The sequence below is a fragment of the Condylostylus longicornis genome, unplaced genomic scaffold (assembly GCF_029603195.1).
Source record: "Condylostylus longicornis isolate FDR11 unplaced genomic scaffold, ASM2960319v2 ptg000002l, whole genome shotgun sequence".
Classification (NCBI taxonomy): domain Eukaryota; kingdom Metazoa; phylum Arthropoda; class Insecta; order Diptera; family Dolichopodidae; genus Condylostylus; species Condylostylus longicornis.
In genome coordinates, this window is record NW_026577971.1 from 649,170 (window position 1) to 661,943 (window position 12,774).

The window sequence follows — 12,774 nt, forward strand, 5'->3', positions numbered from 1 at the left end:
ATATTTATGTGAAGGTAAACAAGATGAACAACGATCAACATGTAAAATAAATGTTAAAAATGAACATGAATATAGACGACTTACTTTAGCGGATAATGAGGCAAAATTAGAATGTTATACTTATTGAAATAAATTTACAAGGTTGAAAATAAATTGACAATGGCGAGAAGCCTACATTCCCAATTTCATTTTTTACATAATTATCGGTTTAATATCAACATACAAATATGATTCTTAATTATACACATGCAATATTAAGTGAACAATAATCTTAAATACTGAAATTAAAACTACAATAATAAATTTTTCTTAAATTTATTTTCACGAATTTTCCGTTTACATTTTATTTTAATTTATGTATTTTGCTTTTAACGATTGAAATTATATGAGAAAATTTTATTAATTTCTTTTTTTTTTTCCAAAAATTATAACACTTTTTTTTTTTTTGTTCTATTAATCTAAAATTTAATATTTAATAAGAATTTTATTTGATTTGTACATTAAAGTTTTGTATAAAAAATAAATGCATCAAAATATTTTTGAGTTCATTCAAAAACACATACATATGCAATTTTTGAAATTTTTTAAAATTTAAAATTATAATTTTAAAACAATAAGGGTATTTTTACTGATTCAAAAAAATTATTTATACAATTTAAAAATAAATTAACCGAGAAAATGTGAGGAAATAAACATCAGAATTGTAGAAACACTGCAATAATTTGCAATTCAACTTATGAATTGTAATTGCTCATACAATATTTAAACAATTCTAATGTCAAAGATTCCATCACTGTTTTTTATTTTTTAAAATATAATATTTAAAATGAAAAGAAACAAATTTTAAATTATTTAAAAATTTAATAAATAATATGCATCTTTTCTGTTTGTATAATTTTAGATTTTCGATCTTCAATATGCACAGTTTTGAGCATCCTAGAAAAACTCTAGTATTGTTTAATCAAATACAAGTAAGGAGGTATAATAGTATTGAAGAAGTTTGCAACAACGTCATTAAATGTGTTCAACAACATTATATGATCACGATATCAAATAAATTTAATGGATAATTACATAATAATTAAATTTTTAAGTACATATATATGTATGTACATATATCATTTTTAGGTAGTACCATTGCGTATTTAGTTTATAGTACTATACAGAAGGCAATTTTTGTAATTACCCAACAAGCTAAACTCTTTTGATGGCCAGGAATGAATATTAAGTTTTTTTTTTAATTTAAAACAGCGCTACTCAAAAAAAGTAGTTCTATTGTGTAATTACAAAAATTGCCTTCTGTATAACACTATAAACTATATATACACAATAGTATTATATAAGAATTTGAAATTCAAGTATAAAAAAAATTATTTTAACAAAATAATAGCTAAAATTATTTCAAATTTAAAGATCTAATAGAGAAAAAAAAGTAAAATTACAATTTTTATTTGAAATTAAATTAAAAATTAATATATTGAAACACATTTGGGAGCTACGTGTATGTATGTATGTATACATATTAAAAAAAATAAATTATTAAATTAAAATTTGTATATAGAAAATTTTGTTTTAAAAAAATAATAAATTAGGAAATGCAGGATAATGATTTATTGATTAACTGATCGATCGATTGATGAATTAATTGATTGATTGTTTGATTGAATTTTTTTTTTTTTATTATTACTGAATATTTAATTATTTTGAATTGCGACGGTCTAAGCTCTCTTGAAACGTCTTTCTTGTATGTGATAATTTTTCAGCTGTTCTTAAAATTTTTCTTATTATTGCGTCGGCCTAAAAAAAAAAATACAAAAAAGAAAATTACATATTTTTGTCATCATTTTAATTTATAATAGTTTTTAATTTAAATAATAATTTATTTGATTTGATTGAATTTAAAAGCTTCGGTTTTGTAATGTTAAGCAACTTCTATTTAAAATAAATTTTTTTCAACTTATAATTGAAGGCAGGAGTGAATGAAGTCAAATTAAAAAACATGACCTATAATACTTTTTAAAGACAAGTTATTTCTAAAACTGGGACGTTTTTTGAAAAACGGGTTTTTGCATATGAAAGATAAACATTTAAAACATCTATTTGTGCAATAAACCCATTTTTGTAAAAATTATGGATGAAACCTTCATTTACTCCTGTCTTCAATTATGGAATTAAATGAATTTAATTTGATTAAAATAATTTTAAGCATAATGCCGTCCCCCTAAATTCTTAATGCTTAGAACTAATGTCAACTAGACTCATTAAGCAATAAAATTTTAATTCTAGGTTTGACATTTGTTTTTTCGTCTAATATTTTTCCTTTTACTTTTATCAAATCAAATAACTTCTCTATAAATCATAGTATTTATATTATATATATATATATATATACACTATCTTGTCCCGGCATTTCTCCTGCTGCAAGACTAGCTCTATCATGCGCTTCGCTATTTTATTGTCATTTCAACAATAATACGAAAGCATTAAAATGAATAAGAAATAATTATTAAATTTTGTTAAATAAAAATATTTTAAGAAGAAAAACTATTTATTTACCCCATTGTATCAGCAAAAATTTCTTTATAGTGATCCAATTCAGACGACACAATTAATAAGTCTTGATGATAATCATAAATTTTTTGTATTAAATCGTCTCGATCTTCCGATAATGTTCTAAAAAAGTATTTAAAATTTATTAATTAAATAAAATTTATAACCAAATTATTATTCTATTAATAAAATTTGATCTTATAAGAATACACTAGTGTATTCTTATAAGCACACCTTAAACTAAAAAAAAAAAATTAAGCAAAACATACTCTATGTGATCAGTTAAATGTTGAATATGTTCTTTCATTGTATTATCCTGTTTAACTTGATCCCTCTGCCATTTTCTTAGAACTTCCAATTCTTGTTCAATAACATCATTTAATTCAGATAATTTACGAAATTCATCAGCCAAAGTATTGTAATCTTCTATGAGACTATTATATTTTGCTATTAATTCAAAATTTGCATTTTTTAATCTAACACAATTTTGTTTGAAATTATCCACATCCTCTGTTAGAGTCTAAAAATTGAAATTATTAATGCATTTTAAAAATAATTAAAAAAAAAAAAAATTAATTTGTTACCTTAATTTTAACATTAGCAGTACGTAAATTTTGAACTTCATCTTGTGTTTTACTCAATTGACTTTTAAGACTACGTTCAGTGCCTTCCAGTGTTGCGACATTCCCTTTCATTGCAAATAATTCTTGGCGAAGAATATCGTTCTAAATATGGTTTCGATTAAAGATGAAACGAAAAAAATTAAAATTTTTAATTAGGAAATTTTTATTTTAAGAACAATATTTTTTTTTTAGTTTTTATCCGTATTTTACCAAAAATAATATGACAATATGATCTAAACTTTATTATACTATTGCGTTTTATATATACGCAAATATACCTCGTACCTCCTTGATGGCAGCTTCACTTTGTTTTTGATATGCGGCAGCTGAAGCTTTTAATGTTGCTAAAGAATCATTTGCTTTAACTAATGATGTACGTGTTTCATCTAATGCTCTTTCAAGACCTTTTACTTTTGCTTCTAATGTTGTTTCACTTTCTTTACGAAGAGCTCGTTCTTCAGATAATTCACCCGTTAATTTATCGATCATGTCTCTGAATTGTGTGTCATCTGTTAAAAAAAAATTTATTTAAAAATGAAACAACAATAACATTAGCCATTATCGAATAATTCAACTTATATTTAAAATATAAAGAGCATTTAAATAAGAGAATACCAGTTCTTTCAGCAAATTCTCTTCTAAGATCTTTTAATTCGGTTTCTTTTTTCTCGAAATTTGTTTTTAATATAGCTATTTGTACTTCATATTCTTTTATCTATCGGAAAAAAGAAAGAAAAAATTATAAATTTTTAACATCTTTCCTTTGTAGATTAAAATTAAAACCACGACTGCATAATTTGAATTTTAGAAATTCAATGACGGATAGTGAAAATTGTGAAACAAGCATTTTTAATATTATGTTTGGCTATATTTGTTATACCTGTTCTTCGGCATCTGTAATACGTTTATTTAAACGAGTTTTTTCATTAGATGAAAATTCTTTTAGTACTTTTAGTTCATCGTCTTTTCTTTCCATCATTTCAAATATATGAGTAAGATCTTGGCCTGATTTTCGGCCCATTGTTGATAGTACAGCATCTTTATCATCAAATTCAACTGCTTTTACTGCACCACATTTACATTTCTCTTTGTACTGTTTTACATCATATAGTAGGGCCTGATGTTTTCTATTCAATGCATTATACTTGGTATTACTCTGATCGAGTTCCTGTTCCAAAGACTTAATTTTTGTTCTATATTGCTCTTCCTGAATATGGTGAAATAAATTTTGTACATTAATTTGAAAATAACCGAATAAGAAATTTTTTTTTAATATTTTTTATTGGCTATGTTATCATTTTGTTTATATAAGTGTTAAAAAATATGCATGTATAAATATTTACAATATTTGGCAAGAGTTAGCTTGTCTTGGGTCAAATATTTACAAAAAATTGAAATGAGTCAAATATGGTCTTTGTTATATACACAAAACCAATTGATTTAATTAACAATATAAACTTAACTGATTAAGTATAAATTAAAAACTTAAGTTCAGAACGTTAGATTCATTAAAATGGCGGAATAAAAACCGAAATGCTCTTTTACTTTGACTTATGACTTTTGGAGAATATAAAGAACAATTTCTTTTCATTTCAATTTTAATGAACGGTGGTGTTTGGAAAATTGAACGTGTCTGTTCTAAACCGAGAAAACATTTTAGGGTATAGAAATAAAATAATATCGGTGCATAAAAACTATACATAATAATGTAGTTCTAGAGCTACATAAATATATACATATTAAATATTTTTTATCATTATTACAAATTTAAAATAAAATTTTTATAAAAATCTAACTTTGTGCTTTAAAATATCGTTGTAAATGCTCTCACTATGTGAATTTTTCCATTGAAGTTTTTTAATTGTATCTTGTAATAAATCATTTTGATTTTCAAGTTCTTTTAAGGTCGACTCAAATCTTATTGTATTATCTTCTGTCATAACAATATCATTTTCATCAAATTGATTTTGAACTTGACTAATTAATTCTGAAAGATCTGTTGTCATATCATTCACAATATTACGATATTTTTCACATTCACTCCGATAATTACTATTATTATTGTTATAACTGATAAGATTAGAAGATGATTGTAATGGTGATAAATAAGAGCTTTGGCCATAGCCATAATAATTATCGTTTTCTTTAGATGAAATTTCTTGATTAATTTTTTGTGAAGAATATTTGATTGCTATTGGTATAGTTGTTGTTAAATGAGATTCTGAAGTTGTTAATTGTGTTTGCGATGGTTGAATAAATTGTGATAAAGATTTATCTGATGAAATATTTGATATCAAATTTGATTGCATCAAACTTTTTGTGTTTTTTACAGTTGATGGATATGAAAAACGATGATATTTTCTCTGTACATTATTTGCACAAAAAAAATATATATGTAAAAATAAAAAATTAAAGTTTATTGTATTTACAATTTATTGTTAAAGAATTTTAAGTGCAAAAACATGAAATGAAATTTAACGAAAATGTCAAATACTTTCTTTATCTCAGTATGTCGCTTTTTTACTCGCCTAGTGAGAAATGAGTGTGTATCATACATTATGTAATTTTCGAGTGAGAAAAATTTTTTCGTTCATTTTTCACATTTCGTTCATTTCTAAAAAAAATATCGAAAATCCAAATTCAAAAATAAATACTCTTATTGGAAAAATGACATTTCCAATGAAAATATGAAAGCTTTGCTTTGAAAATGAATAAAAAGCGAGATACAGGATTAAACTGTAAAAGTAACCAAATATAACAATTCAATAAAATTTACACATTTGGTTACCCTAAAATGAATTTCTATTTATGAAAGTGCTTCATGAAAAATATTTTTAATGACATTAAAGCTTTGATTAATATTAACTTACCATTTTGTAACATTGATTTTTAATTAAAAAAGAAAAATTAAATTTCAATTAAATTTTTGAAATATTTAATTTCCAAGTTTTTCTTTAAATTTTTGAGAAATTTTATTATTATCTTTCCCAATTCATCTTTCCCATTTGATTTCCCAATTCAACAGTTCTTATTAAAAATTAATTTTATTTAATTTACTTTTAATTTTAAAAAATAATTGCATTTTTAAAAAATTAATGTATTTAATTTTTTTTTATCTAATTATACTGAACACATTTTATATTAATTGTAAAATTACTAGTTTCAACCTTAATACGTTAATAAATTTATGAATGATTAATAATATTTATTTCACTTTTTCAAATTTATATAAAATTCTTATTAAATTTTCAAAATTTTATTATAAATTATAATTAGGCTTGTGTTATCCAATCAAAATTTCTTCTTCTTCAGAACTTTTATGTAACACTTGCACACAAACTAACAACAAGTTTTGCAGCAAATTTCAAGTTTTTAATCTAAAATTCACTATTTATTAAATTAATTTGATTGCAATTTATGTATCCAATATATCCAAAAATGTATCCAATATATCCAATTTACTATTTCCACAGAATAAAAATTTTCCACTAACATAAAGTCAAATTTCGTATCCAATTGTGATTAACAAAGAATGTTGAAAAGAAATTTGTTTGTAAGAAAAAATTATTCAATTTTTTCATACTCATTTTTTTTTTCTCAAAACTTCTCCTAAGTGTATGCAATTTTTTCTGTTTTCATATTTTAATCATTATGTATTTTTATAATCAAAATCAACAAAGTTTATAATTTTGATTTTGAAAATTAAATTATTATTTATTATTATTAAACTTTTTAATATTCTAATAAATGATAGATTTAATATTAATTTTACAAAACACTTTAAAAATTCTTAAATAATTTATTAAATCATTTCCATTCACACTTAGTTTAAGGTATGAAATAAACTAAATTTTAATAACTTTATAAAATGCTAAAAAAAAATATTTTATTCTTTTAGATTTTAATATTTTTTTCCATTTTAGTTGATATCAGAATGATATAAACGCTTTAAATCAGAATTGTGCTAAATCCATTTTTGAGCAAAACTTGGTTTTTGCTTTTGTTTTGTTTCATTTGTTTTAAATTTTAGCCTTAATTTACAATTCTTAATCTAAAAACAACATTTTCTATTTGGTTTTGTTTTATTTTAGTAGAAAATTTAGAAAATTTTCATATTACAAATGTTTGTAATTTTCTTAAAAACTAGTTTTTGAATTCGATTTCTTAAACGTTAAAAAATGAAATTTAAAATTTAAGAAATTTTACATTTTATATAATCGGAAAACCATATATGATGCACACATTATGAAAGAAAGCGAAGAAACTTTAAATCCCTCTCCCGAAAAATTTTCAAAATTTTACTTAGTGTATTTTTGATCTTAGACGACGATAAATATTGCAAATCTTCAATATTATAAAACTAAATTTAAATACAAATAAAAATAAAAAACAAAGACGTTCCGTCGTGATTTTCTTGCTATTATCGATGATTATTAGGTTATGAATTTTTATTATTTTATTTGTTTTTTTCTTAGCACATACATTTCAACAAATTTTTTTTTGTATTTTTGATTTTATTTATTTATAGACGGATAATATTATACGATATTATAACACATATCGACAATGAATTATTATTTTTAATATCGAGGTCAAATAAATCTACAATATAGGTATACATATAAGAGAATAAAAATATTATTGAGACCTGGTGTATACCTACATAATATTGTAAAATAAAATATACATACACACATTTAAATACATAAATATATTTTTTATATTGTTTACCATTAGAAAGCAGTAAAAATAAAATTATTCAATGATAAATTTCTTATATATCAATTTTTGTGTAAAAAGTGTTAAATTGCAATACGTTTAAGATCCTTTACATAAAAAACAATGAAAAAAAAATAACAAAAAAAAAATCCTCACAAATCATTTTAAAAATATTAATAACTAGCCCATGTGTAAAATATTTCGTATAGAATTTGTAATTCTTATTATGAAATTATACCGTTTCTCGTTTTAATCTTTCTTTTTTCTTCTCCACCATAAATATCCAGGAGTACGAGGATTTTGGAGTGACCACAAACGCAACAAAATCCGTGATATTAAATAGGACTTGTTAGGAACGGTTCAAGAAATTTGACAGTTGGATACCAAGCATAGTCATATGGAAAAATGTGTTAAAAAAATCTACGCCTTTTACTTAGAAATTTTCTTAAAAATCGAATAACTGTTGAAAATCCTACAAATTTTTGTTTTCAATAGAAGGTACTTTCAATAGCATTGAAATCTTTCTTAAAAATTGCCTTTACCCAGAAAATATGATCAGATGTATATGTGCTTCTCATTGTAAATGTGCTTCTATAATACTACTCTTAATAATATTAATATTACTATAGGAAGAAACGCTGAAGTAATTCAGGATTTTTTCACAAGATCGATTTTTCTTCTTTTATTTCAATAAATATTCATATGACAGTTTAAATTAAAAATTTGTTGGAATTTTCGGTAGAACATAAATTTTCTAAGAAAATTCTATATTACACCTTGGAATTATTTGGAAATTGCTTGCAACAGTACAAATAATGGATTTGTACAAATAATGTATAATGTTTAAATAATTTTAACAAAATTCAAAATACTAAAATAGGAACTGTAGTGCAAAGGACTTGTATACAAAATATATTTTTATTTCATTTGTATACAATAATATTTTTTTTTTATTTTCATTTATTTACAAACATATTAAATATATTTCAAATCGACACTATATATAGAATACATAATATAATACTTAAACACAATTATACCTAATAAATTTCGTGACTACACGAAATAAAAACTATTCTATATACACACACACATTCTTTTATACTATAATATTAAATTTATTTTATATTTTTTATATTAAAAAGAATAATGTGTAGTAAAAGAAAAGAAACAAAGTAAATGTATAATATTATTTGAAATTAAACTATAATAATGGAAAAAAGATTACAAGAAAATTTTATATATGTATGTATGTATATATATACAGGGTGTCTGAGACTACCGATCCAGTGAGCTTAAAAATTAATCCTTTAAATTTATTCTAAATCTTTATTATTTTCCAAGTTTAAAGGAAAATTTAGACGCTTTTCACCAACGCCATCTATGAGATACACAAAAACTTGAAAAAGAGGGCAGAAAATAGAAAATGTTTCATATTATTTTTTGTACGTTTGGATCGACTCTATCACCATGCCACAAGAGTAGCACCCAGTCCTACATATCCTATACAATACTATTCTAAAAGATATAAAAATAATTTTTTCATTTTACATATATTTGGAAATTTGAAGTAAAAAAAAAAAAAAAACTGAAAATTAAATGATTAAATTGCTGAAAATTCAATCAGAAAATAATGCAGATATTGAAATTATGTGCAAATAAATAAGTATATGTACATATATGTACATCATATATATATACATATATCGAGATAATTGCATATAGAAGCAAAAATAAAAAATCTTTAAAGTTTTGAATTTTTTTCGAACACATTAAATTTGATTTCCCACACAATATTATGCGATCATGTCAGATGGACTTGTGCACTACTACTTACTAATTTTTTTGTTGTGTCATACATCAGTTCTAATTACAATAATTTAAAATTTCAAAATTACTTTTTTTTTTCCAATTAATTTCTGAGTTTAAAAATATTTCATGTAAAATAATCTATATTATAATGTATGTAAGTATGTTTTAGGAATTTATTACCGTCATGTTCCATTATTGACGTTCTCATATAATATTCTGTGATTAAAAATATTCAATTTTTATATATAGAATCTTGAAAACTAAATTAATTCATATGAATACAATTTTTAAAATATTATTAATTTTTTTAATTGACTTTTATGTTTTTTATTAAATATTTTTATAAATTTAATAAACTACAATATTAAATTAAATATTGTGAGGTTAATGCTACAACTAGATAATATGTTATTAATATATTGGTTAGGCCAGGCCTCGCAATTATTGGTTTTTAGAGATATTGAATTTTAAAAATAAAATATTTAGCAATAATTTTGTAATGAAAATATCTAGTTTTGGTATTATTATTTTCAGATATTTAAGAACACTTTTAAGCTTAGATATTAATCTCTAATTCGATTTTATGTCGCCTAGGTTAATTATCTAAAAACATAAAATTTTCGATCTATCCTATAGTCGTAGTGTTAACATCACCAATTATTTTTTATATTTTCTTGAGTGAAATTTGTGAGCTAACAAAAATTTCAAATTATTATATTTATTAAACTTTAATATTAATTAATCTAATTAATAATTAATAAAAAAAAAAATCATTAAAAAATTAGAATGAAACAGAAAATTATTGAAACTGTATTAAAATTTATTCATTATTTAAAAATCTTAAATTATCACTCAAAAAACTCACTCATACTTTTAAATAATTCATTTAAAATTTTGTGAGAAAATTTTAAAATTACTCATAACATAAAAATTCAATAGAAATTTTGCTCAATCAATTTTTTAAACTTTTAAATTAATGTCAAAAAATTGAGAACTTTCAGTTTTTAACTTACTGATATTTTGGGATTTCTAAATCACTTTTGGACACAAATTTTATGTTTTGCTCTTTACAAACAAATAAATTTTTAAAAAAATTCAATATATGTAACTATTTTATTAAGAATTAAAGTTAATCCAAATTTTTAGAAAATTGTAACATGTAAAATTTAATAAAAACCATTGGTATTTTTAAAGTGTACATCACTTGCAAAAGCACCATTCAAATTTATATTAAATTAAATATTTTTATATTATATTAATTTTTCATTTCTATTAATTTTCAGTTCAATTACACCGTATATTCGAATAATTTTTCCGAAATCTATTTTTCGAAATTATTTTTAATTTAAAATTTTAATTCTTGAGAAAAAAACTTTCCATTAAATTTTCATTTTCCATTAAAATTATAATTTTTCATTCCTTACATCACTTAATTTATTTCTTGTATTTTTAATTTTCAATAATTTTTTTGAATTTATAATTTTTAACACTTGTTACTGATTTCCAAAATATTCTTGCAAAAATAAGCAATAATGAAAAACTTTTAATATAATTTTTAGACACATTGAAATATTTTTTTCAAGGAAAATTATCTGGTGTTGAGTTTTTTGATTATTATCGTATTTCATAAAAAAATTCAAAACTTTTTTATGTAGGTAAGCACTTTTTTATATTATACTTTGAAAACAAGAATGACATGAAATGTAAAAGAGAGGAAAATAAAGACCCCAACACTTTATTTCACATACAATATTTTTATACAAACAATTATCAAACAGAAATAAAAAAAAAAAATGTCCCTTATATTATATTTTGCACGTATCCTTGCAAACAATGTTTATTTTTTTTTTATTAAGAAAAAAAAATTCATATTTCTTAAAACAAAATAAAATAGAATACTGATATTATATGTGAAGCGTTTTCAAATGACACCCCGTTGAACTCAAAGTTCAAAACCAACTAAATGTGTGACTTCTCATAATCTAAAGAAAAACTAGAACAAAGTAAATTTATCCAGACAATATTGAAATCTAATATAGTTTAAGTAAATATTTTTTTTTTTTTGTTTTAAATTCTTATTTTAGAATATTGACTTCGAAACTAGATAATAAAATATTTTTGATCTAAATGTTGTATTAAAAATATTTCACTGTTATTGGTTTTTTTTTTTGTTTCTTCCGTGTTCTTTCAATAAATTCAATAAAATATTATAAGAAAATTGTAACTAAATTCAATCAAAAGAAATTTATATAAAACGAAAAATATTTTTTTAAATAAGTACTAAGAACAAACAATTTTAGACTAACCATATTGTATTTCAGATAAAACAGTGAATTCACAAAGAAAATAAAGTTTGTACTACTATACGCCAGCCGTGAGGCAAAGTGAGTCACATTCAACTTCAAAATGCGACTCATTATTTTGCTTGTAAGAAAAAAAAAATATACAATTGCGACTATTAAAATTTGAAAAATTTTTTTCAAAAAAATTTTTAGAACTCAATTATAGATAATTATCTAATGTAAGTACATTAAATTCCATGTAAATTTATTATTTGTCAAAACAAAACAATCAATCATGTCAATTGAAAATCTCATTTCTTCTTGTAAGTAGGCAATGTACGAAGTCCGAATGGCTCATACTCAAATAATACATTATTTGCCAATAACTCACAAAAGTTTGCGGAAGGTTGCTATACGTAATTCAGCAATAACAACTCATAAACTAAATTACGTATTTAATACCTGATTACTACAATAGCAATTTTGGAGTCAAGAAGGCATATATTTATTATATTCAGCAATTTAATTTATTCTGCTGAATAAGTCAATTATTGTTATTTTTAATAACCTGTAATTAAAATTGTATTGTTAAAAAAAAATTATTTGATAAATTAAATTTTCCAAATTTTTTATTAAATTATTTTGACATTAAAAATTTCAACGAATTTTTTTCAGATTATTATTGTCCGCCTTTAAAAAATTAAAACGTCAGCAGCATAGTATAAAATATCTAAAATTCTATACATAATATATTCACACAAATTTTCCTTAAGAAATGGTAACTTTAT

At 22.1% G+C, this 12,774-nt stretch overlaps 1 protein-coding gene across 1 annotated transcript; it reads right to left on the reverse strand.

The window, feature by feature from the left end:
* Positions 1 to 1,606: 1,606 nt before the first annotated feature.
* On the reverse strand, positions 1,607 to 9,890 carry LOC129605461 (myosin heavy chain, non-muscle-like). Its single transcript, XM_055515247.1, has 10 exons — positions 9,885 to 9,890; positions 4,970 to 5,536; positions 4,054 to 4,380; positions 3,789 to 3,888; positions 3,459 to 3,682; positions 3,135 to 3,275; positions 2,820 to 3,070; positions 2,557 to 2,673; positions 2,393 to 2,447; positions 1,607 to 1,797 (listed from the first exon to the last, which is right to left on the reverse strand). Exons 1-10 carry the CDS (start codon positions 9,888 to 9,890, stop codon positions 1,699 to 1,701), a joined length of 1,887 nt encoding a protein of 628 aa, XP_055371222.1. The 3' UTR covers positions 1,607 to 1,698.
* Between the last annotated feature and the right edge of the window lie 2,884 nt (positions 9,891 to 12,774).